General features: G+C 39.6%; 1 protein-coding gene across 4 annotated transcripts; it reads left to right on the top strand.

Moving 5' to 3' along the window:
* The first annotated feature begins 1529 nt into the window (after positions 1 to 1529).
* Positions 1530 to 24639, top strand: SRSF11 (serine and arginine rich splicing factor 11). 4 transcript variants are annotated; one of them, XM_069788411.1, is made up of 13 exons: positions 1530 to 1658; positions 1799 to 1948; positions 8399 to 8532; positions 12533 to 12642; positions 14702 to 14794; positions 16284 to 16333; positions 17874 to 18001; positions 18978 to 19059; positions 20252 to 20383; positions 21563 to 21652; positions 22302 to 22397; positions 23072 to 23210; positions 23314 to 24639. In XM_069788411.1, exons 2-13 carry the CDS (start codon positions 1821 to 1823, stop codon positions 23509 to 23511), a joined length of 1380 nt encoding a protein of 459 aa, XP_069644512.1. In that variant the 5' UTR covers positions 1530 to 1658; positions 1799 to 1820; the 3' UTR covers positions 23512 to 24639. The 4 variants fall into 4 exon arrangements, with proteins under 4 accessions (XP_069644512.1, XP_069644513.1, XP_069644510.1 ...); XM_069788412.1 differs by lacking the exon at positions 1530 to 1658 and having other exon boundaries at positions 1665 to 1948; positions 23317 to 24639; XM_069788409.1 differs by lacking the exon at positions 1530 to 1658 and having other exon boundaries at positions 1665 to 1948.
* The last annotated feature ends 1966 nt before the right edge of the window (positions 24640 to 26605 follow it).

Here is a 26605-nt window from a genome sequence, read left to right as displayed (position 1 = left end):
TTTGTGCGAGACGAAAACGGACGTTTCCACGGCGGTCCCGGCTCGCAGCTGGACTGCGTACAGTTTTCATCATCCAGGTCCGCTTGTGGTTTTAGCTCTAACTCCCTCCGGCAAACGGGAGGACAAAGGAGAAGTCCTGTCCCCCTCAACAGCAGCGCTTCCCTGAAGAGCAGCCTGAACATCGGGTGCAATCCCACACAGCCCAGGAGCAGAGCAAGACTAGAAACCGTGGCTGATGACACAACTGAGGGCATCCAATTCTTGCTCATTATTAGAAAGGAGACTCGGCCACAAATGAGCTGCAGCTGGGCACACCATGTGGTGCAGATCTCGCATCCCTACCAGCAGTTCCTGGTGAGAAGTAAATTACAAAAAAGGTGTGTTTTCACCCTTAGTAACTCAAGTTTGTAGCTGTAGCACTTTTCAAACACTGGGTTTGTGTTTCCAACACTACCCTGTTTGAAAAAAAAGCTTTGACTAGTAGTTCCACTGAACTTTAATTAGTTACCACTTTAGGTAAGCAAGAACGTGATTCAAGAAACCGTCATACTTAAGGCGTTAGCTCTTGACTAAGGATTTTGGCCTCATTAGTTTTTTATCACTGTTTAATTCCCTCTTTTTGTGTCTCCTCTCTCTGTGGGAGCCACCGGGCAGCACTCTGCAAGAACATGCTAGGCGTTTCAACTGAGCATTGAAATAACAAAGTGCTAGAAATCCCAGAGTTTTGTATATAGTCTTCAAGTTCAGTTTATATTTGTTCTTGTAAGAGGAAGATGTATTTGGAAAGGCAGGAGTTAGGCAAGCTGAAGCTGGTTCATAACAGGGTCAGAAACCATGACAAGGGATGGGAAGGGCTGAACTTCCTGGAATGATTCATATTCATTACTTAAAAATCACTTTCATGGACTTTGGAAGTAATATTGCTTTATTCATGATCTGATGCCAGGAGCAACAGAGCAGAAAACGTAGAGAGCACTCAAAGCACATTAATCTCAGTGAGCCCAGGCAACAAAACACCCACTCTGCTCATCTCTGCATAAATACAATTAACTCATGTACCAATTAACCTAGCCTGTTTAAAATGCAGCAGTGTTACGCTTACAGCTGTGAAGGACCAAGCAGCATTACCAAGCCCATCTGGAACACCTCGGGCAGGGCACTGTTAGCAATACGCTGAGCCCAGCCAAGGTTGAGGCCTCTGAGACCCATCCGCTCCTCTTAAGACCCGACCAGAAGTACTCCGAAACCCCAGCCACCACCTGGATGTGCTACCGGCACGAAGGACAGCTCAGGCTCAATCCTCCCCGCCAACCTTCGCGTCCCTCAGACCCCTCAGCGCCTGAGGCGAGAGGCGGGCTCACACCTTTCCCGCCCACAGCCAACGGCTGCTCCCCCCTCCCCCGCTCTCCGCATGCGCGGCGCTTCCCGCGCGCGGAGGCGGAGCCTGGTCCCCCCCTCAGAGTGGGTTGGGGGGGGGGTGGTTCCAGCCTGCGCACGCGCCGTCCCCGCGCGTTCCCGGCGGAGGCCGGGGGCGCGCGCATGCGCAGGCGCTTAGGCCGCCGGCCGTGAGGCTGCGTGGGGGCCCGCGCGCCCCGCGCGCCTGCGCGGAGGGAGGGCGGCAGCGGGGGATTGTGGGATACTGCGGCCCAGGCAGGCTGGTGAGGCGGGCGGCGGTGTGTGCGCGGCGGCGGCTGGGCCAGGCCGGGCCGGGCCGGAGGCGGCAGGAGGGGCCGTGAGGAGCTGCAGCGAGGAGCTGGTCGGGCCTAACGCGCTCTTCCTCTCCCCGATGTGTTTGTAGCAGCGGAGCGGGCGGCAGCGCAATGGCTTCAAGCAGCGGCACCGACGTGATCCAGGTCACCAACGTCTCCCCCAGCGCCAGCTCCGAGCAGATGCGGACGCTCTTCGGCTTCCTCGGAAAGATCGAGGAGCTGCGCCTCTTCCCCCCCGAGTGAGTGGCGGCTCTCTCCCCTCCCCTCCCCTCCTCTCCCCCGCCAGCAGCGGGCCCCTTCCTCCGCCTCGCCGCGGCCCGGCCGCCGCCTCCGCCCTCCCCTCCCCTCCTCCCCCAGCGCAGGCCCGCCTCCATGGCGGCCGGCGGCGGCGAGACTGCCGGGACTCGGGTTGCCCACGCCCCCGGCTCGGCGCCGAGTCGCCCAGGAGCTCGGCCGATTGCGAGGCGGCGAGATTTCAATCCTCCCCCCCCCCCGCCCCATCCCCGCCACCCGTGGCCGGCAGCGTGTGGGTGTGCTGGGGGGGGGCGGGGGGGGAAATCTCGGTGCGTGGTGTCGGAGCGAGCTGCTCTCGTACGCCCCTGCTCGGGGAGAGCGGCTGGGCACCGGTAAGAGCTTATTTTCTTCCTACAGTTGTAGTTATTCATGTAATTATGCACCTGCGGGTGTGCTGGGGGGCGAATCTCGGTGCGTGGCGCCGGAGTGAGCTGCTCTCGTACGCCCCTGCTCGGGGAGAGCAACTGGGCCCCCGTAAGAGCTTATGTTCTTCCTACAATTGTAATTCTTCACGTAATTATGCACCTGCGTGGGGGAAAAAGCAGTGATTTACAGCATGCAGTCGCACGCGGGATTCCCCCTGCCGGATGCACATTTTTCCCTCTGAGCTGTTTGTTGCAGGGCTGTCTCGCTAACCTTTGCTGCCTTGGTTAACCTCTGGAACTGTAGGCAGTTTATGGACGGTTGGCCACAGAACTGAAATTTTGATATAAATGTGCATTCCTTGCAAAGAACTCTGTGCAAAACGGGCAGGTAATGACTAATGTGCAAATAATACGCATTTATTACGTTAGGTGTTAACGTTGATTTTGGTCGTGTCAGTTTGATTTGTCTTGCAGAACCCAACGTCATTATATGTTGATCTTTCGCATGTGTATTACGTAAGTGAAAAGGTTTCTTTTTGGCACGATGAAGGAGGATTGTTCGATTGGAGAAAAATCAAACAAGAACACAGTCAAATTATTTTTAATACCCAAGGCTATTTGGATTTTTTTATTTTAGGAAAAAAAAAAGGCTATCACAAAGCATTCTTTTTGTCATCACTGAGTCTTCAATCCCTGCCAGCACAAAACCAGGAAAATTCACCCATCCTGTTAGCTGGTTATATATGCAAATTCAGAAACAGCATTTCTGGTGTTCTTGCAGTTTCTTACTTTGGGTTGGATTTTGGCAATTTTGTGTTGGAAATTGAAGCATAGAGGGAAATGCAGTGTTTATGTAACTGAAATTGAGGGACAGTTCCAGGCAGGAGAGCTGCGTTGTTAATAGCTGGGACAACTATACTTAAATGGCAGAACCATTAATGCTTGGCAGCCAGCAAAGTAACTCACCTTTAAACAGATGCAGTTATTTGATGTGCTGCTCTGTATTTTAATATTTTGTCTAATTTCTAAGAAAGGTTAATATAGGTGAATTCTGTTTCTGAAACTTTGTAGTTTTAGATACATATTAACTAATCTGTTAAAAGATTACTTTTATGGTATCAGAATGAAGTGCTCTACAAAAAATCTCCAAATCCAAAGCCCAGCCCAGCAACTCTCCTTTTACCATACTCCAGACTGTTTATATGTATGTTCTTGATTTGGATCCTTTGCACAAATGTGCAGTGAAATACTGGCCCCACAGGACCCTCCTCAGTACAAGCATTGGATCTGTCTTGGGCTTGTGCACTGGAGAGAAGTCTGTGATGGATATGTCATAGTGCTGGGCTATGGGAAGAGACGAGGGAGATCTGCATTGTGCCCTTGTGTCTGTAGTGTTTGATACTACTAGATGCAAGTCTTTAGGGCAAACTTACTGGTTTGTGTCCTGGCATAAGTTTGTTTCTGCAAAAAGACCAGGCTCCTGCATTTGACTGCTGACTTCTGCCTCCTTTGTTCTGGCACTGGTGTTCTTGTCACATAGGAAAATACCAAGCTGACTGCCTTTACAGTTGCGTCGGTGAAGGCTGTGCGCCGAGGGAGAAAAGACAACAAGATGCAAATAACTCCAGTAACCCAGGTGGCAGATATCTCGAATTGGAGGACCAAAAATTACTTAAAACATTTGGCCTGAATTTCTTTTGTATTTCAAAGCCCTTAATGAAAGAGGAGGATGATACTGCTTCATCTTGTAGGGATATTGTGAAGATTTCTTAGTATTTACAAAAAAGCTATAACTGTAGAAAAGCCACTGAAGAAATCAATATGGAACAGGAAATATAGTGTCACTAAATAGGCTGTGCACAGAAAATGTACCAAATATTGAATAGCTGTTGAAGTGAACATTGTCATATATCTTCAATCTAGAGTGTTTGTCTTGGTGGAAAAACAGCATTTTTGAAAACTGCATATAAAGGTTGGGCTGTTGATACTAGACCAGGCACTTTTTTCAGACTGGGGTTAATTTTTAACCTTACTATTTGAAGTAGGTTCTGTGTCATTTCCTTTATGTTGCTGTCTATACAGAGATGCCAAGGGCTCTGACACCTCTGGACCCACTGCAGGTCTCTGCTGGGTTACTCAGGGACCTGATCTCGGAATGCTTTCGTCTCTGATTTCATTTCACACCGAAGAGGGGTATATTTTCTAATAGTGGCAGGTTCTTTCATCTGTTTCTTATAAAGCCTTTTCTGTTCTTTCTTCTTTATACTTCAGGTCTTGACTTTTCCCTGCCCATGGTATTCATCCATTTTTGGGGGGGTACAGGATATAAATTGCAATCTGTAAATTCTCTCCATAATCTGAATCTCTTTACGTCCCAGATTATACTGGGGTTCTTTGCTGCATATAGTATTTCTGACTAACCAGTCCCATTTCCATTGCTCTACCCCCTTATTTGTTTCATCTTTCTCTCGGTCACTCTGATTCTGCTGTCCCCTGTAGAAGTTCCTTGTTCTCCTGGGCTTCCAGATCAGATCTAACTTCCTCAGCTTCTCTACATTTCTGTTTCTTTCCCCTCATCCATCTCCTTATCCCAGTTTATTTAATGAGCTATTACACGTTTTATGTGTATCTCAGCTTCATATTACATCTTTAATCCACAACCAGCTCTGTGACTTCCTCCATTTTTCTTCCCCAAACCCTTTCTTCCCTCCTCCTTCTCCTTTTCCCCAAGTCCATTGCCTGGTCTTCTCTGTATTGTATTCCATATAGCTTCATCCTCCATGGTAGGCAAAACTGAAAAGTGGAGGGAATGGAGAGTGGTTTGGGGGGGGGCGCTTTTTTTTTTTAAGGTGTGTGTATATATACACACGTGTGTATAGAGAGAGATATATATATAAAAAAGCTGATTTCAGCATGTTCTGTTCAGCATATGAAAACTGCTTTTCCATCAAAACTTAAGTTTCTGCTCTGAAACTTGGACATAAGAGGTCTTATGCCACTGGTGTTTGATAGAGAAACCAATGTTTTCTCTGGTCTTGCTCTTTAGATATGAATGATCCAGTCAAATTTTTATGGACAGAGAATTTTACCAAGAAAAAAGCACATCTGATGGAAAATACAGTCTATAGAGTTAAAGCTTCATAAGATTAGGAGCATACTTCATAATTTTATATGTTGGATGGCATAGTAATTGGTAAGATCTTTTGCCTTGTCTAATAACTGCTGATGGAAGTTATACACGGACTCTGTCAGAATACTGGCAATACTTGCAATTGCTACTGGTAGTTGTTCTGCTGAGAAAAGGATGACAACTTTTGTTTCCAAGTGAATCACATGGGTTGGTTCTTTTTTTGGTTTTTTTCTGTGTTTGTGGGTTTTTTAAACTCTGTTTTTTTCCACCCAATGAACATGGTAATGTTGAAGAACATCTCTTGCATGGACAATCTATTCACTCCAGCCTGATTCTAGCCTGATTTTACATCAGTAATAATGCCAGTAATAATGTTTGTGTAAGTGGCAGAAATATCCCTTTAAAAAAAATCAGATTTAATACTTAAGATGCGGGTTGCAATATGAGGGAACTTTGGTGGAGCGAGTAGTTAGAGGTTATGATATGAAGGTTGGATTTCCCTGTTTATCTGCTGTATTTCAGTATCTACTGTACTTCAGAATGAGTACATTGTTCAGACAGCAACCACAGTAAAACGTTGTGTGTCTCAGTATTCACTGGCATGATGTCTGAGAGAGAATTACTAAATTTTTTGATCCCTGGTGAATTAGAATAATGATGGCCTTTTTTTGGTAACAGTTGAGAACATTCTGTTCTTGATGAATTTTGCTCAGCCACAGCTTGGATTTCAGAGTGACTGGAAATACATTTTTAAAAAATTAAATACACTGATTTATATTAAATATCAGGCTGAATAAGCATAGCCTTATGTATTTTCAGTTGTTTTTGTAGATTCAGCTAGCTGTACAGCTTAGTATGTAGTGATACTCATGTATATAAACGGTATCTACTCTGTTTCATGTTTCCATGTTATCACAGACATTTTAAGAATGTTTGAAAATACTGTACTGCATTGATGTAATAATTTGTTTAATTTTTTTAGAACTCAGATTAGTATACCATTCAGGTATGCCATAACTCCTTGATTTACTTATCTTTAAAATTTTACTACTGTGATTTTGTAAAACACTGTCTGCTAGTGCTTCTTTGGGTTTTATGGGTTTATGCAAATTAGTTTAAAAAGGCAACATTTTGGCAAACTACTGTGTATTTGTAGATACAAAAGAGCTAATAGTTTCAATTTTTCATTTTCTGTGCCATTTATTGCTACAATGTTACTTTACAATAATAAATATATTAACACATATAAACAATAATAAATCTGCAAGATGTTGGGTGAAGTGGATGTTCCTAATTGTAATATTTCAGAAGCTGCAGTACGCTGGCTTCAATCTAGTTTTTAACATCAGGTTAAATTTAAAGTAAATTTAAAGCATGATCTGATAGACATTTAGGGCAGTTGTTGAATTTTCATAACTTGCATGCTGGGCTGAGCCTATCTCAGCGGTGGTAAAGGTTAGATAGTTTTTGGCATTTGTACTAGCAAAAATAGATCTTGGATGTCTGTCTCATTGATGTCGAAGTATTTCTCCTGAATTCTGACAATTCTCCTTGCGCTTTCAGTGCTTAAAGACTTGATCAACGTTCTTCAACCCAGATAAAATTGTTCTGGCAGTGGGATGTGTTTTGAAGAGCTAGTCTTACAACTGTTTCTGGAAATCCAGTTAGTATAGGTAGATCTTTGTCATGAAGAATTAGTGAATATTTTTCAGAGCTACCTCTTTAGGCTAATTTGCACCTCTGGTACTGGAGGGCAGACCCGAACAGCACACGTACCCTGGCCTTGTTTTAGAAACTAGGGGTTTAGGACCTGCCCTGTGACTTCTGGAGGCAGCTTTTAACTCTGCTGCTACACAGCTGTGTCTGCGTAACAATTTTTCTTGCCATCTTTTAGCTTATATGTCTGATTAAAGCAAAATCTGCACCATTTTCAGGATATATGGGGTTTTGAAACCCATTCTGGACCTGTACTGGGTTGATTCTGCCTCTGCTTTGGGGGGGTTTGGTTTTGTTTTGTTTCAGGGGAGGGAAGGGGGGGCACAGCTGTATAGCCTACAATTCTTTCCTGTTGTAGGAAGTACATATTTCTCGTTTTTTCAAGTGACTCAAAACTTTGGCGTTCTCTTGGATTTTTCCATGTCTGGGATTTTTTTGCAGCTCTGCTGACAGACACTCAGGAGTAGGTACATACCTGTCTTGTAAAGAGCTCTATGTTTACTGATTTAGTAGTGTTGCTTAACTGAGCTTCTTGAATTTCTTTGTGTTTAGTTCTGTTACTGCTGAATGATAGACGTGTTTAGGAGTGTACATCCCTTCAGAATGAACTTGGGAGTTTCTGTATGCGTGAGAAGAAGCATGATGAAGTTTGGTCTGGAAGCTTTTATGAAATTTTGTTGATAAGTAAAATCATAGTGGTCTTTTGATTGTTACCCTCTTCGTTTCATAATTTATCTTAATAAGTAATTTGGGGCCTAAAGCAGAGAGTGTAAAACTACTGGTTTTGTTAACTTGGGCGGTATATGTAGTAGGTAACTTTTTATCTCTCTTGAGCAAAGTTTTTCTTTGTCTCCTTCCCTTCTCACAGACAGGTCACGAAAACTAATTTGCATTTAGGTGACCGCTCATAGATATATTGTGCATAGTAGAATTAATGTCCAGTTACAAATGAAGCAATAAAACTGTTTCTGCAATTTTACAGTGAATGGGCTTCATTCAGTGTAATTTCATTTCTGTGGTCATGCAAAATGATGTTTGATACAAAACCTGAAATCATGTTCTTGCCTAGAGAAGTACACCGTAGTCCCCTATGACTTCCTGGTTTGGTGAAGGTGGGGAGACAATAGAAGTTTCATACTGTCAGACTTGCTTCCATCCAAGTAATTTATTTCTTTCTTTTTCAGTGATTCTCCTTTGCCTGTTTCATCGCGTGTCTGTTTTGTAAAGTTCCATGATCCTGACTCGGCAGTTGTGGCCCAGCATCTGACAAACACTGTATTCGTTGACAGAGCGTTGATAGTCGTACCATATGCAGAAGGTTTGTGAATTGTTTAATGGCCTATGAAGCCAGCGTATGATGGCATTTTATTCCAGTATAGCTCACAAAAATGAGGATTAGTAAAATTTCAAACGTATAAGATATTAACATTTTGAAACCCTTGGTATATTGCCATTGGCCTATGGTTTAAGTAATTTCTTTTATCTAGTGACACTGAATGAAAGTGGAAAGTTTACCTCTTACTGGTTTTGTGTGTCTTTAAGTTTAGAATATTAACATTTTAGGCAGAATTATTTGCAAATTTTGCTCTTTATCAGTCTCAATGAGACATTTTCCCAAACAGACTAACGCAAACAGATCAACATTTTATGGAAATTTTGCCTTAAGAATTGTTTGCCACTTTCACATAGGCATAAATCTCTTCATGAGAATGGTTTCTCCCTCCCTGAGAGTGCATGGGAGAGTAGATTAACATTTCTTTGAGATATGCTGCCACTGCATTTAGTTGGGAACTTCCCTGAAAAGGCACTCGCTCTCATTGTGAAGTCCAGTATACCAAGGGTTTGAATAATTATGGTTTAATTTGAAAGTGAGATCTTCCAAGAGGTGCCAAATGGGCACTGGTACTAGTTTTTTATTCCAAGTTTTCTTGTTCATCCTTGATATATTTTATAGAATTTCACTAAATAATAAACTCTTCTCTCTGTTATTTGTGTGTGTGATTTTTGTAGTGGAGAAGGCAAATGCAAAGCCCTTCCAGATGACTGAAAAACTGGGTCCTCTGCAGCTACAGGGGATTCTAGACATTAACTAAAGGCCAGCAAGCACTCAAGTCCCCAAGTGTTTTCCTGGTGTAACCACTTGTTAACTACATTCTCTCTTCTTCTTTTTATTTTTACATTTTAGGGTGTTACAGTAATTTGAAAGGCAATGAGCAGGGTTTTTGGAACTTACCTTAAAAACAAAGTGCTGAGAAGACACCTCTTCTTACAGAAGTCTTATTAAACTCTTCTAGACTTGCTTTAGAAGTAATTGATTTCCATTGTACTGTTTCTTGATTTACTTCTGAAATAATGGATTTTCCCAGATCGCTTGAATTATATAAAATCTCTGCAGATTAAGTCATACTACAATAATAAATTTGGTACATGGCCTGGGTTCGGACCTATAATCAAGACATTGTAATGCTGTAGGCTGTCTTTTGAGGCCTGGGGAGCTGTCTTATCTTTGTATTCCTTAAACTTGAAAGATGTGAAAACTTAATTTCTGGAATGTAGGAATCTGCAGCATGACCTTTGTTTGAGACATGCTGCTTTTTGAGAGTACAGAACACATTCTGAAATTGCCATTGAGTTACTGCTTCTGCTTTCGCTAGTTTAGGTGTAATAGCATAGTTGAAAGGCATCTTGTCCTCGTCTTTGTATTAAAGTATGATATAGCAACAGTCCATCTGACTTAGTACTGAAATGTTCTCCGAGGCCCATGGTGAAGAATGTTAGTGTTTAACTTTTCCAGTAAGGATAAAAACATTTTTTCTCTTTGTCAGTCTGACTTTGTCCATTGTGCTTGATGGTGGATAAATCTGGCACATAGAGAAATCTGCCCAGTAGTTTTGGTTCAGATTGTGTAAAGAAAATAAAATTAATAAAGTAGAATATTTTAATGGGCCTGTTTAAATCAAGGAGTTCCTCATGGGCTGTTTCTTGTGGTGTTCTAGCAGTTCAGAATGTTGATCTTTTTGGCATGATGATGTAGCATATCACAAGAGATATGTTCAGCCAATAAAGTTATGCCCCCAGTTGTGTAATCATATGCTTTTGTCCCTGTACTGGAGTATAGTTTTCCCTGCAAATGCATACTGCCAGGGTCCCAATTCAACAAGCTATTTAAGCACGATACAGCAAGATTCTTAAAACCATAGTGAAATTGCTCATGTGCTTAAAGCCAGGCATATGCTTAACTACTGTGCTGAACTGGGCCCTTTTATCTTTTATTTTCTATTGTGATGATTCTGTATTAATATTGCCTGTCACTAAAGTAAATGTTTATTATCTGTTTAGTGCAATAATTATCCCCTATATCACAAGCGCACTCCAGTTTTAGCATACACAGACATTTTGGTGTTGGCTGTTGCTTTGTGTTATAGAACTAAACACAAAGTCTACGGTAAGGTTTAGTATTTGTAATTTTCACTGTGATATTCCTAGATTTGGAAGGAACTCTTAAGATTAAAGATGGCTGGGGGGGGTATTTAGGTTCTTTGGTTAATGTTTGTTTCTTTTGTCTGTTTCTTTTTCTTTCATTTCTACACATTCATGCAGTATTTCATGGTTCTAACAAAGCAGCAGTAAAAAAAACTCTTGAAGCATGAAAATTAACTGGTGAGGGGCCTCATTGCTTTTTTAAAAATTGTAGTTTATTTATTTCTAAATACTTTTTTAAAAAACAATTAGAGGATCAGATGCATGACTTTTTTTAATGGATGCAGATCTTCTATGAGGTGTCTCAAGATAAGTCTGAGGATTTGTATTTAGATGCCAGAAATGTTGTAGTTGCACTAATTTGAAATGTTTAGATATAATTTATAAATATCCTCTGAGACATAATTTTGCATGCAAAATTACCCCATAATCTCTCTGTAGGTATGTTAATATATTTATGCATTAATGCCCTTTATCTAAATGACCTTTTTCCCCCCTCTCCCTCCATAACTTTTGGTATCTAAATTGATGACAGCTCAATGACACAAGCAAGATAACAGTGCTGTGTATTATACATTTGTTTATATTATCGGCACTTCTCAGTATAGGTGGAAGGAACCATTACCTTTATTTAACAGTGGTTTTTCTTTTTTGTTGTTGTGTTTTACAGTTCTTTTCCCTGGTTCAGCCTGAACTATATACCAGGCCCTGCTGAAAATACCACCCAACAGTTTTCTTCTGCAGCTTATCCAGTTTCTCTTAAGTGCCCTGTACATATTGTATGTTTTATGATGAGATGCAGTTTCTTAATATGTATTACAGAAACACTACTGGTATTTGCAAATATATAGTAAAATTGTTTTATTGAACTCTCATTTTGGGGGCTTGGGCACATTAACAAATTAATCCATCTGTATAGGGCTTTTGCTGTTGGATAGAATAAAAATACCTACCTAATTACTTGTTTCGTAGTAGGACCCTTACAATTATATGTGCAGAGCAGGCAGTAAAATAAGACACTTGTCTTAGTTGGCTGCAAGATTTTGGGCCAGAAGTTTCTTCTGAAATGGCAGTATGTAGCAGCATTCTTGGTACAATAAGCATGGCACATATTGGAACAAATGCATTTTACTGCACAGGTAAGGAATGTGCCACGATATACTGTATGTATGCACCCATCCACCCACAGACACACATACACAGCGTGTATTTGAAGATCTGCAGAGACTTTCATTTTCATTTGACAAGTCAGCAAAAGCCCTACGCTTGATTCAACAAAAAAATATTTCCATACCTTCTCTTAAGTTTTACAAAATTTATATGGTAGGTGTAAAAGAAAACATAGTGAACTGTACCATATTATTAACCCCTAAATCAAACTTTTTTTGTCTTGTGTATCTTGATTTTTCTGTGTGCTTTGTAGTGAAGCAGCCGACACGAGTCGTTGTTCATAAAACAGCTTTTGAAAGTTGAGAGCACACCCCTGGAGAACCGACTGTGCTTGCTTACGTTTGGTTCATGACTTAAAAATCGAGTACAGGTGATGAAATCTTGGCAGTGTTAACAAAAAAGTAGTGTGTATTGTGCTATTTTTTTGCTCTAGAAACTTAACCATTTGTAGAGAAAAAGGAACAGTCAAATTTTCACACATTGAAGTTTCATTCTGACAAAAAAAAATTAATGATAAATATTAATAGACATCAAGCTTTGTATTTTAGCCAACATAAGTACTTTCAGCAAACTCAGGTGGTGTATCAGGGAGACATTTTCTGGGTGTATTTGTGTATTTTCTGCCTTTGGAATGGAATGCATTCTAATGCGAGGCTATTTCTCTGCAGGAGTTATTCCTGATGAGACTAAGGCTTTGTCTCTCTTGGCACCAGCTAATGCTGTGGCAGGTCTGCTGCCTGGAGGTGGACTCCTGCCCACTCCCAACCCACTTTCTCAGGTAGGCTTTCCAGTTAGACTGAAGTCAGGGGAAACAATTAGATGTATGTTGTTAGATTCTAACTTAGTTTCTGTTGTTTTTTTCAAGATATATAGACTGATGTGCTAATGCTGATTCCTAGAATGTTTTCGTTTATATACCTCGGTGGATTGTTACAGCTATCTGATAAGAATTGTGGCAAAGCAGTGATAAGTTGCTAGATGGGATGCTTTTCTTTCCCTAATATGACGCTTCTGGTATCTCAGGGGCCTTGTGTTTATATCTCTCTCATCCCTCTTTTATCCATTGTACACTTAGACAGATTTGACAAGCGGTAGAGATCTCGTAGATTTTGAATTTGTGAAGTTCAAGGAGTTGGTATGCTGTGGAGATACCTTCCATTAATACTCCAACTGAGGGGGAAAAATTGTACCTTGTATTTGCTCATTTTCTAAATGCACAAGAATTCATGTGGAAGATGAACAGTAAGAATAATACATTGTGGAAAAAGTTTCAGTCAAAGCACATATCTTATTAGAGAACAGAGAATCAAATTACAAGAGGCAAATTAATAAGAATAAAGCTTCATTAATTCTGCAGTTCTCAAACCTACTTCTTCAGCTTGTGCTTAGCTCTTCTTTGGCTAGCTTCTGTTATGATTTCTGATAGCATGAAAGATATACTTGCCATTGAGTTGTTCAGAAGGTCTCTTTAACCATATGTAGAGGGAAAAGTCTAAAGTTTAACTTTGAAACTCAATGAAAGGGATGGAAGAAACAAATACAATCTTAAAGATTCCTTTCACCAAAAACTGTATGTATATAAATTCCTGAAAATGGTTGTTGAACCACCTTGGTTTTAGTTCTGTCATTCTGAATCCCAGCCTAGTCCCGATCCACTTAAATGGCAGAATTTATTTCACATCCATTTTATGGAAAATTGTGGTGGATGGTCATTTTTTTTTAAACACATCTTGAAAGCTTGCTTTGTAGCTCCTTTTGACTGTTACTGCGAGTTGGGCATCTAACTCAGAAAAAGCAAATTAGAGTAGAGCTGTAGTTTACGTTCACAAAATCAGTACATGGGAACGTGGCTTTTTCTTTCGAGATTGCAGGGAGAAGCCTATACAGTTTCAAGAGATCAGCTAACCGAAAAACTCACTGTCAAAAAGTGGAAAGTTCTGCTCACTTGCTCTTGACTACATGCTCTTGCTGCTGCTTTTATGCTGGCTCTGGAGCTCATCAGATCCTTTAGTGAGGATGATGTGTTAGCTTGATGCAGACAGCACAAAAATATGTTCTCTGATGGCTCAGTGGGTTGAATTGGTTGACAAATGAGTCTCAAGTGCCAGGGCAATCAGAAAGGAGGCAATGAGAAGGAAGGGAGGGAGAGCAAGACCTCATAGCAACAGCATAGTGTTTGATTAACATAAGATCATGTGGTTTTTAGCACAGTGCGTGTTGTGTTTCCAGTATATGTTTTGATCATCTCACTTTAAGTGGCCAAAAATTAGGTTCTTTCATGAGGCTTCTAGATTAATTTAAGGAATTCAGACCTATGCCATCATCCTACTTAATATTCCAGTAGCTTTTCAACCTATTTGCCAGTTTTAACCAAATTTGAGAAATTTCCAGAGATGTAATAATATTATGTTGTCTTTTAACATAAAACATGTTAATTTCAATCCTAAATTGATTTAGATATGCGGTAGTTGGCTCAGAAGCTTATAATGAATTTTAACACTGGAAAATAATTTCATTTTAAACTATTTGTTGAACGTAGTGGAATGCTTTACTTTTTCACTTCTTCCCCCTGCCCTGCCCCATTGGGATGCAGAGGAAACAGAATTTCATTTTAGAATAATAATAGGAAAAAAAATCTTTCATATACTAAGGTTTGGAATACCTGAATAAGGAAAACTGAAATACTCTCACTGACCTTAGTATAATGTTTCCTGTAGCTAGAAGCCTAAGTAAAACCCAGTTCAAGTTTCAAGTTTATGTCTAATGCTTGGGAATCTTGATCTAACAGCTTTTTATCAATTGAATATGGCTTTGTCTAATTGCTGTCTTTATTACAGATTGGTGCTGTTCCTTTAGCTGCTTTAGGAGCTCCTGCTCTTGATCCTGCCCTAGCTGCTCTTGGGCTTCCTGGAGCTAACTTAAACTCTCAGGTATGTCACACATTGTAAAATTTTCTTTATTGTCCCTAGCACATACGTAGTGTGACTAGCATGCGTGATGCTCTTAGTGTTCACCAGTATATTAAACAACAACCTGAAGATCTGGAAATACTACACCTAGGTTTGAAGAAGTATTATGACATACTACTTTTAATTAAAGGCTTGGCTCAATGTAGTCTGCACAGGCTGCTGGTTCTTTAAACTTCTTAGGATGCCATCTTTGTTTCTTGGCATAGCAGGTTTATATATGAACACTTCTCTTTTGCTATCCTCTTTTCTGTTTTAACTGTAATTTTCATTTATATCAGTTTAACAGCCACTGTCTGAAAAATCCAGCGATTGATTTTTCTGAGCACCTGTTTGGAATAAATAGTATCTGTAGGAGTATCAAATTAAATGCTGAAAGGACCTAAAAAATAATTTGGGACTAGTAATGAAATATTTCAAATATGTGTCATTATCAAGCTATGAACCTGCCTTGTACTTACAGTAAAAAAAAAATTGTTTGACTTTTTAATTTTGTAGATGTAGAAAATACTGAGGAGACTTTGTTAGACTGTAGTCTCTTTAAAAGTATATAAAAAAGACATTAAGTACTAAGTAATAGTGAGTAGAGTATTGAGTTAATATTTAAGATACAAGAACCAAGTACTGTACAGAAAACATGTTTTACAGGTACAAGAAGTAGTAATAATTTAATGCATTGCTAAGAAATCTATCGTTGAGCATTCTCTTCGTGCATGCCGTGTGTAGTAACAAGCAAATAATGGTGATAATGAGATAACAAACAAAAAAAATAAGCTTTCTAAATGCATATTAGAAAAACATAGATTTGGTATGATCAAGGATTGTTTCCATTGTCCATTAAGGCAGCTGATTGTAACAAACTGTTTGGGTTCAGCACATGGCTGCCTCTGTATAAAGAAAATTAGTGGGGACCAAACATTTAGTTGTTAATACACCAGTGGTACAGGAAGTGACCAATTGTAGTAATATCTGGATTTTCCTAAGAGCTGCAAAATCCATATTTTTTTTTGAATTTTTAGAGTAAATAAGCTTTTGCTTCTTGTTCATAAATTGACATTGAGGACTTCCCATGGATAGGCAACTTAGTTGTCTAATGAGGTCTCTGTTCTCTTGAAGTAACAGAGAAATAACCTGTAAATACCAGAAGTGTATTTTTATTTTGAAGTTCTTTGATTCTGTCCGGGAAAGGGCCTATGTTTGGCTGCTGTGGAAAAAAAAGTACGTAAGTACCACTGAAAAGTGATGCTCACACCCTCACCACCATCCACAAGTTTTAAAACAGAACAATATGCCTTTTCGTCTGTAACTTGTTTGGGCTGTGTTTTCTTTTGCTTTTTTCATCTGTAGAGACTTTTTGCTTTAGCCACTGCTGAGTGTACGTTCGAGGAAGATAACCTTCTTAAGCATACACATCTTCCAACGTGGTTTTAATTTTTTTTTTTTTCTCTCACAGTCTCTTGCAGCAGATCAACTACTAAAACTTATGAGCACAGTGGATCCAAAGTAAGTATCAGTGTTTACAAATATTTCTGTTGCAGTACACTTGATCTCTGGAATATCTGTTGTGATTCAGTAGTATCCAATCTTTGTCCTGCTGGGTGTAATTAAGGTTGGAGAAAACTAGTGTCTTGGGGATCTTGTGCAGACTCTCTTTGCTATGGGAGAGAGAAGAGGGGGAGGAAATGAAGATTATTCAGCCTTGCATCTATGGAATAACAACAATTAATCTCTGGGATTTCATTTTGCTAGAGACAGAAATTCAGTTTTTCTTGTGTCATTTTTGTTGCTTCTGTGTCTGTAAGGTAAAGGTGCAGCTAGCACCTTACATCCTGCAAGGTTGAAATGAAAGGGCTATGGTTGAGAAGGAGCTGAGACCAGCAACTGTTGCAACAGATGATAATAAAAGAGTCTACGTATGTTACAGCTGTCAGAAGACAACAAAAGACAGCATGTCTTATTACTTAGTAGAAAAAGGGAGCAAATAACAGTAAGCACAAGTGTGTGCTAGTTTTTATTTCGGTATTCAGAAAAAGGATAACTTTGTTCAAAATAGTGTGGCATGGAGACAGCAATTAGGGCACAACTGTAGCACTTAATGTTTTAGTGTGCCATTAAGCTATTGATAATGTTGCAACAGGATGAAGAAAGCTTATGCCATGGAAAAAAAGCTATTAGACTAATTAGTAGATGAAAAGCCTACTAAATGCAAAGAAACCACATCTGCCTCAGAAGGCCCTTGTACTGCAAATTGCAGGAAGCTTCAGAGAGCATTCTTTGAACTCTGAGCTTCGGGAAGGTATATCAGTGTGTGCTTGCCCTGCTACTGTATTAGCTAAATAGAGTTCTTCTAACCCTGTTTGGTTGTTCAGTGTTTTTAAATTGTTAGAGCCATCTCATCTATACTGGGGATAAAGCTATATATGTGATCTATCTTCATTTTTAATACTGTTCTGGCATATTACTCTCTATTTTAAATTGACATTGCTGTAAGCAGGGAGTGCATAACTGATTGAACAAAATAGTTACCCAAGATAATGGATTAGATAAACATCAGTCAGGTATATTGGTATATATATACACCTGGTTGGCTTCAAAGCCACCTTGTAGAACACATCTTCTGAACTTTAAATTTCATCACTGATTGTAGGCTTCTCAGTATGGCTTATAAAAGTAGAAACTGACCTTCTACTGTGTTTCCTGTGGAGTTGTTCTTTCAGGCAATGAGAATTGAATTTGTGTTGTACAAAAATGTTCTGAAAAGTGTCATTAGAAACATATCTGTGCAAGCCAATACAAACTTTCCTGCTATTTACAGTTTACTGGAATTCTAAGAGCCATATGAACTATTATCTTGTGCCACTGTTTTCAGGCACAGATATCACGTCTTAGACTTACTACTCTGTTATCTGAATGGTGACAAAACGCAGGCGGATTCCGATTCACTTAGATCAGTCACTTTGAATAGGCTGCAAACTGACAGTGGAGGCATGTATTTCTTGGATTCATCAATACTGAATTTCTAAAATTGTTTTGTATTTACCAGGTTGAACCATGTAGCTGCAGGTCTCGTTTCACCAAGTCTGAAATCAGATACCTCCAGTAAAGAAATAGAAGAAGCTATGAAAAGAGTACGAGAAGCACAGTCATTAATTTCTGCTGCTATAGAGCCAGGTAATTTTAAATCATAGAATACCTCATTCAATTCAAGATGGAGTTTTCACCTAGTATATGATAAAAGCTATTGGTCTGCAAAATATTGGCTTAATGCTTTCATGTTCTATAGTGACTTAATTTATAGTTGACAGGTTTTTAATTGTCCTACAGTGTGAATGCTGCATGTGTCCTGCAGAATGATTCAGGGAATTAATCATCTGTTTTTCCCAAAATTCACTTGATTTGAAAATTGAAGTTCGTACTGCCATCTCTGAGATTTCAGTGGAAACAGCAAGTGGTTTAACCACTTGACATCCTAGTGATGTTTGTTCTTGGGGATGATTTCCTTTCTTTCAATTCCTAATCTGTGGAAGTTTGCAGATTTTTTTTTTTTTTTTTTTTTTTAGTTTATTTCAGTAGATTTTATGTTAGAACAAGATGCAACAGTTCATCCACAAATGTCAGATCCACCAAATCTGAGAAGCAGTAACTTGAATCACTGAAAACACAGTTTTGCAGCCTCCTGATCATTTTCAGGAAAGAATAGAGATCCTGTTCTTTCATTATACCAGAAAAATGTGCTGATTGTTTTGGTTGAGGCTTTTTGTGGGAAAGTCAAAACAATAATTTGAGAGATTCTTTAGCCCTTCACAAAATGGCAGAGATTCTGAAATGTTAACAAGACTTCCCATTGCCCTGCAGCTGTCATCTTTTAACTGACTTTAAACATTTTCTGAATGTTGACTTCTTCAATTTTGCATAAAACTTCATGTTGGTTTTATGTCACATACATGTCTTTGTCATGTGGTCATTCTTTGTGTCATCTTTTGAGGAAAAGGATAGATAAGCCTTAATTTCAAATGTCAAAATATTCCTTAGGGTTTCTTTATCTTATATCTATAGCGTGAAGCTCAACTTCTTTTCCTTTATAAAATCTTTTTGAATGCTAAAATAACAGTGGGTTTTTTACTCTGCTTTTCCTTTTTAACTCCAGACAAAAAAGATGAAAAACGAAGGCATTCAAGGTCAAGGTCACGCTCAAGGAGGAGAAGGACACCTTCTTCATCTAGACACAGGTAGTTAGCTTATTTGCCTTAAAAAAAAAAAAAAAAAACCAAAAAAACAAAAAAAACCACAACAACCACATAGCTGAAACAATTCCTTCAAAAATATTTCTTGGAAGTGACACTTCACTCATGGAGGCTGAGGAGAGGGAAGAATGCAAATGGTCTGAAGAAAGATGAGGCTGTGATTTGGCTAGACTGTAGTGTGAGATGGAGCCCTACCTCTGGTTTTGTAGAAAGGGTGGGAGAGAGATGATAGGAAAAAATACCTCAAAAATCCTTTAAACTACTGCAGAAAGAAGTTCAGGACACCTAGTCCTAGCAGCGTTTGGACTGTGATTTTATTTAACAATAAATTGTTTCTTGTATCAGATAAGAAACACCTTAGCACAGAGCCTTGGTTTTTACACAACCCTCACTACTATGAAAACCTAAGCCATTGTAGGCTGTCCATTTTACAGTAGTTCCTTAAACCTCTGTTCTTTCTTCAGTCTCTTTCCAATGTGCTCATGTGGTAATTACAATTTGTCTTAAAACCAAGTACTAGGAGGCTTCCCTGAGCATCGTTATTTACGTACATAAATGCTTACCTGTTGGACTGTTTGTTTCTAGTATGTGCAGCAAATGCAGCTTAGTGGAAGTGTCTGGGACAAAAGTTTTTCCAGTGTTTTCTAGGTTATGATTTACTTGGAGATCAGGTCTGTTCAGGTATCCTGACTAGAGAACTTAATATTGTCCTACCCAGACAGAAGGACATATGGCTCATTTATGCTCTTGCCTTGTCAACTCAAAGTAGACAGTGCATGGCAGTGGTCTGTGCAAAGCCATTTTAACTGTGGCCTTCCCACTTGTACTTTGTTATTTGCATATTCAGTAATTGGCTTGTATTTGGTTTAGTGTTATAAAAATTTCTTCACATTTCAGCATGACTTACCAGTTTTCCTCTACAATAGGACTGATATTTTCTTACAAGGAGAGCAATAAGAGAGCTGATTGAAGCATCATTGCTCTTTGACATTTAGCATTTGTGCATTTCTTTTTTCCATTTCCTTGGCAGACTCCATGAGAGTACTCTGCTGTTTTCTATATCTCTGTTTTCTATATCATTGTGCATTACAATACCGTTAGCACTGATCAGATGGATTCTGAATAGTATATCAAAATTTCATACGTTTAACTCCCATGTACAATGTGTTACTGGTAGACGGTCAAGGAGCAGATCAAGGAGAAGGTCCCATTCAAAATCAAGAAGCAGGCGGCGATCTAAAAGTCCAAGGCGAAGAAGATCTCATTCCAGAGAGAGAAGCAGAAGGTCTAGGAGCACATCCAAAACCAGGTAATTGTTTCAGTAAATCTGTTCTGTTTGCCAGAAGTGAAATTATTAAACGTTGATGCTTGTCCTGGTTTAGGCTGGGATAGAGTTAATTGCCTTCCTGGTAGCTGGTATAGTGTTATGTTTTGCATTCAGTACAGAAGAATGATGATAACACACTGATGTTTTCAGTTGTTGCTAAGTAATGTTTAGACTAAGTCAAGGATTTTTTCAGCTTCTCCTGCCCAGCCAGCAAGAAGGCTGGAGGGGCACAAGAAGTTGGGAGGGGACACAGCCAGGACAGCTGACCCAAACTGGCCAAAGGAGTATTCCATACCATGGGACGTCATGCCCAGTATATAAACTGGGGGGAGTGGCGGGGTGTGTGGGGGGATCGCCACTCGGGGACTAACTGGGCATCAGTCAGCAAGTGGTGAGCAATTGCATTGTGCATCACTTGTATATTCCTTGTATATTCCAATCCTTTTATTATTATTATTCTCATTTTATTATTGTTATCATTATTAGTTTCTTCTTTTCTGTCCTATTAAACTGTTCTTATCTCAACCCACGAGTTTTGTTTTGTTTTGTTTTTTTTTAATTCCTTCCCCCCATCCCACTGGGTGGAGGGGAGTGAGCGAGCGGCTGCATGGTGCTTTGTTGCTGGCTGGTGTTAAGCCACAACAGTGCTTAATTTAAAAAAAAAAAAAAAAAAAAAAAAAAAAAGAAAAACAAAACCCACAAAAAAACAAGGGCAAAATGAACTAGTGGCTCTTTTTAAAGTAGTCACAGTCTCTTGTAACATCTTGTAGAATTATATTCCACTTGCCCTATACATGTGCCCCATTAGTTACGTAAAAACATGTAACATGCTTTTCCTAAGAGTCCGCAGATGCAGCAGGCATTAGCTGCATTACTCAGTAGCTGTCTTTGGAAAGCAGGAAATGTGAGCATCTGGGCTTGCAGATTTTGTGCTGTTTGTACACAGAAGCTATAAAAGAGCTGTTCTTTTATTTTGCTGTAGATAATTGTAATCTTTGTTTCCATTAGTATAATGTGACTGGCCCCAGAAATACTAAACAGTATATGCTATCCAGTGTAGTTATCATGTCTTCATTCATTTTTCCTACATAGCAAAAGTAGTGAATGCTGCTTGAATAGTTTGAAAATGAGTTAAACTTAAAATCTGTATTTTACTAAAAGGGATAAAAAGAAGGAAGAGAAAGAAAAGAAACGTTCTAAAACTCCCCCCAAAAGCTACAGCACAACTAGACGATCAAGAAGCACAAGCAGGTACAGTAACATGAAAGTTTTCCTTGGTCTTTATTTCCGGCATGCTTTATCCAGTTTAATAGAAAGAACATTCTTGTATGTAATGGGATGATGATTCTGTTGTGGATATATTGGGTATATGCACAAACGCATGTGTATACTCTCTCTACCTATGTCTATAAGATGCATTATTTTTTTTCTCCTGATGCAGTAAGTTTCTGGAGGTATTGTTTGGGCTTAGAATAGTTTCTGCTTGCTCTGTATCAAAGAGAGTATGATGCTTTGGTCACTGTTAAACTCTGTCCTGATTTATGGAATAAATATATGCAAATGTGCACCATGCTTTTTTTTAAAACTTCCAAAATTAACTTGCAATATTAACAAGAACAAACTGTTTTGTTTCTCTTTGCAAAAAGAGTCAGTATCCCTGTTAGAGTCTAAGCTAGCAATTTGTTCATGAAGGTGGAGGTAGAACAGGAAACAACTTACTCTGTTGATCAGCAACTGCAGGGTCTTTGCAGTACTGCTAATAGTAAATAATCATTTTGAGTTATACATATTTACCACCTTTTGAACAGTGCTGGTTTTGGAGCCAGAGATGTATTTGTAGATTTGGGGGGGGGCCAAACCAAAAGAAACCCCAATAAACTTTGATCTGTCTTTCCTGCAGAGAAAGACGACGTAGAAGAAGCAGGAGTGGAACACGGTCACCTAAAAAACCCAGGTCTCCTAAAAGGAAAATGTCCCGGTCGCCATCTCCAAGAAGGTCAGTAAGCCTCTTGCCTGAAAAAAAAAAAAAAAAAAAAAAAATTAAAAAAATAGGTGCCTGGGTGGAAAATTCCCAAGATGTGAACTACAGCAAAGATCACAGTGGGGTTGTTTTGAAGAAGGTGTGTGTTTGGCTTCTTCCTTATACCCAGCCCATAGGTTGACTTCTTGAGAGAGAGAGGATCTCTTCTGCCTGCTACCACTTTTATCATAATTTAATTGGCTTCAAGCATAGAGCTTCTCTGTTAGTGCACAAGAACTCCGAACATTGAGGTATTCCAGGGGTGAAGAGTAGGAGATACCCAGAGTTCCCAGCTCATTTGGCTCTGTACAATGGGAGTCAACTGACTTTTGGGTGGGCCTGGGCATTTTGTGATCCTGTCTCCCTAAATGGGGAACTTGAGGTGCTCCTTCGTAAAACACTATCACGTTGCTATTCTTAACACGGTGTTTCTTAGACTTCGCTTTGTGGTGTTTGTGTTTGATCCAGAGCTAAGAAATTGGGATGTTTGGTTATTTTCTGAAAGGGAATGGTGTATTGTAGTTGCACACCACTATTTCTGCCTTTAGATTTGTAATGAACTATGGGTAACAGTCTGGATATGGTCTGTCTTCTAGTTATGGAATGGTGTGTTGGGGGTTTTCATTCTTATACGTACTTTATCATTGTAGGCATAAAAAGGAAAAAAAGAAGGATAAAGACAAGGAGAGAAGTAGAGATGAGAGGGAGCGGTCAACAAGCAAGAAAAAAAAAAGCAAAGACAAAGAGAAGGATCGAGAACGAAAATCCGAGAGTGATAAAGATGTGAAAGTATGCTTAAAAACCTGTTTAACTTCACTGCCTGTACTGTAGTGTTAAACCAACAGGGGCTTTGAAAGCAAGTTTTACTTTTTTTTTTTTTATCTCGGCAAAGCAGGTCACAAGGGATTATGACGAAGAAGAACAAGGATATGACAGCGAGAAGGAGAAAAAGGAAGAAAAGAAAATGGCAGATTCTTCCTCCCCTAAAGTAAAGGAGTCTGCTGCTGATAAAGGAAGTGGAGATTCAGCACGGGAATCCAAAGTAAATGGGGATGATCATCATGAAGAGGACATGGATATGAGTGACTGAATTTTGCCTTTGCAGTGAACACAGCTGCAGACGTGCATCAGTGTCATTCCTGTGTGATTCTTTTATGCTGTACTTGTTAATCCTAAATCTAGATGTATACAGCTCCAAGCTATACATGGTTTGTAAATCTCCTGATACTAACTCACATCAAAAGCTTTATAGAAAGGTAACCATTCTTGTTACGGCCGAAAGGGATTGCGTAGCCAAGCAATTTTTACTAACTTGGTGATGCTTCAAGCAAAAGTAAAAAGCTGCATGCATCTACAGCAGGCATGGACTGTTTGTTGTATGATCTCCTTTAGTAAATCAGCTCACTTATGATAGTGTTTCTAGAATTTGATTCATTGCAGTAATAGAGCAGTATAGGGAATGCACTGACTGCATGTTGATTGTGGCAGAAACATCCTAAATGTTCTAAAGTCCTACAACATATGGTGGATCTACTTAAGGGTCTTAAGTGTGACTACACAAAAAAAATTGACAGTACATCTGAAAAAAAGCATTCTGATATAGATAGTTTTCTGGTTTTGTTTTTTTAAGCCACATGGCTGGGGTTGGTTTGTTTTGTTTTGTTTTTCCCGGTGGATTTTGTTTGGCTTTGACAAAGTTAAAATGCACTAGCCTTTTTGAGGGCTTTTTTAAATCTGTCAGTTCAAATCCATCTCAGGCAAGGTGCAATGGTTCTTAGCTTTTCTTTTTGAGCCTTGGGAAGTGAAAATCTCTGCTTGATCAGTGCCCAGTGATTAAAGGTTGATTTGTGCGGTTTTCATAATCCAGGTTGTTTTATTTGTTAGAGCTAAACACATTGCAAAAAGGTAGTGTATTTTAAAATTGACCTTCGTATGCTTTTAAAAGCAAGTCTACTTGATAATGTACTTTTTACTTGATCTCAAGTTGTATAAACTAATAAATTTGTGTTTACTGTCACTGCAGTAGTAATCTTATGCACACAGTGATTCCATGTTATATGCAAAGTAGTTAGGCAAGCTGTTTTCTTAGTTACCGAAGTTCAAGAGCTTTTACTTTTGTGCAGATAAAAAGACAAAAGTAGGCTACAGTCTGTGCCATGTTGATGTACAGTTTCTGAAATTGTTTTACAAAACTTTGATAATAAAACCCTTAAACTTATACTCACTTTCCTATAAAACTCTGCTGGTATTTATTTACACCACTGAATGTATGAAAATTGACCTCATTCATTTAGAGTATACATCTTTCTTCATCTATCTGTTTTAAAAAGACCATAACAACTCTTATCTCTTCAAAACCTGTAAGTGAAGTGAGAAAGCTGCTAAGCCTGCCATTTTAGCTCTAGTTAAGTATGTTACACTAAAGAAAGAATTATTTTACTTTTTTGGGGAATGAAGGGAATGGGCTTAAATGGGAATGTAGAGGTGTTATGGGACAAGTACTTTTAAAAAGAAATATGTATTTGTAAAAATTTTTTGTATTTTCATTGAAATATGAACATTCACCTCTTCAGGATGGTAATGGAAGACGAGCAGAAACCAGAAGCAGTGAGTGCTTTGTGCATATAAAGTAGGCTGTTAATGTCAACTGAAAACTTACTGGTTTAAATCAGTAAGTTTTGGAATGAAACTGTAAGTGATGCTTGAATTTCTTGAATCTGATGAGTCAAACCACCTTCTTTTTACACTGTCCTTTTGTCCCAGGCAAGGTGGAACTTGCCATTTAGATATGCAGTGTCATTTTTAGAATTTGTAGAAATGTAAATTTTTACCAACTGTTTTGAGTATTTTGTCAATACAGAGAGGTATATGTCATACAACCAGTTCTAGGCTTTTATTTCTAGTGGAGAGGGAGTGATTGTTCTTGTAATAAAATAAAAATAGACACAGACAAGGTGCATGATGTCTTCATAGATGTGCCTTTTTTGTTGTCATCAGGATATTTATGTGAAGCGCAAGAACATAAAGCGGTTTATAGTAATAAAGTAAACCTCCTTGATCCTTAGACCTTGTTGTTGTGAAAGTCATTCACATGCTCTAACGAAGGACCAAGTCAGGGTGTTGACCTCAAGATGGTAGATCAGGGGCTACGTGTAATTAAATGACTTGTTTCTGGTTTATTTTACTAACAAACCAAGTCTGTGCTGTGCATTAACCGTGTACCTCCGGCTGCCCAAGCCCAAATACAAACTGGAGAAACGGGAGTGGGTTTAGACTGCATTTGCTAATTATGCACAGAAGCTTAGGTGTCTCTGGTTTATTGCCTTTCAGGCTAAGAGTGCATGTTGGCTGAGCCTGCAGAGCTGTGCTGTGAGCTTGAGGGAAGAGCCCGTAACCCCTCGCAGTGTTCCCCTCCAGCAGTGTTAGACGAGGCACTGCCCTCCTCCTCCGCTGCCTGAACCTGCAGCAGAGCCGCCTCTCCCAGGTACACGTATGCCACATCACACAGAGCACTGAGCCAGAAGAACAACTATTTTAGTAATTTGAAGTTGGTTTGTGAATTACGGTAGTGCAGAGGCTCACCTGCCTCCAGAGGTGAGGCTTTCCAAGTCATGTAACACCTCTCTGCATTACTGAAGGAGTTAAAGCCTGATGTAGTACCAGCTGCTCCTTGCCTCTGGCGTTCTTACAGGTGGATTTAACTGACAGTGGTACTTGCAGCAAGTTTTCCACTTGGAACTGTAGGAGGCAGCACCCATTAGTGCTTGATGGCTGGGTCACAGACAAAAGACACACTGAAGCACAGTAACTGAGTAACTTGCTAATTGTCAGCAATTGTCAGGTGAGGGAAAGGGGTTCCTTGCTTTTCTCCCACTGTCTGTTGGCAGGCTGCAACCAAAGATGGGCCACTATTTTTAGACCAAACCTGAAGCTGTTGGAAAATGCCAGCGAGGAATCACGTATGAATACTACTCTTTGTGGGTTGCAGTTGTTAAAGCCCATGCTGTATTAAATGTTTCAGTAGCTCTTGCTTCTGCTACCAGAGTTCTTAAAACCCCAAGCGTTTTAGTATCAAATAGGATTCATTTTTGCTTATGCATCAGCCTTACATTTGCTATTGTCAGCTTTCACTCCCATCCCCAGTAGTCCAGCTGTTCCATTTGCACATCAGCATCAAGGTGGCC

The sequence above is a fragment of the Haliaeetus albicilla genome, chromosome 8, assembly GCF_947461875.1.
Source record: "Haliaeetus albicilla chromosome 8, bHalAlb1.1, whole genome shotgun sequence".
NCBI classification, from domain to species: Eukaryota; Metazoa; Chordata; class Aves; order Accipitriformes; family Accipitridae; genus Haliaeetus; species Haliaeetus albicilla.
The sequence above is the reverse complement of the archived record's forward strand: the minus strand, read 5'-3'. Positions and strand labels throughout refer to the sequence as shown.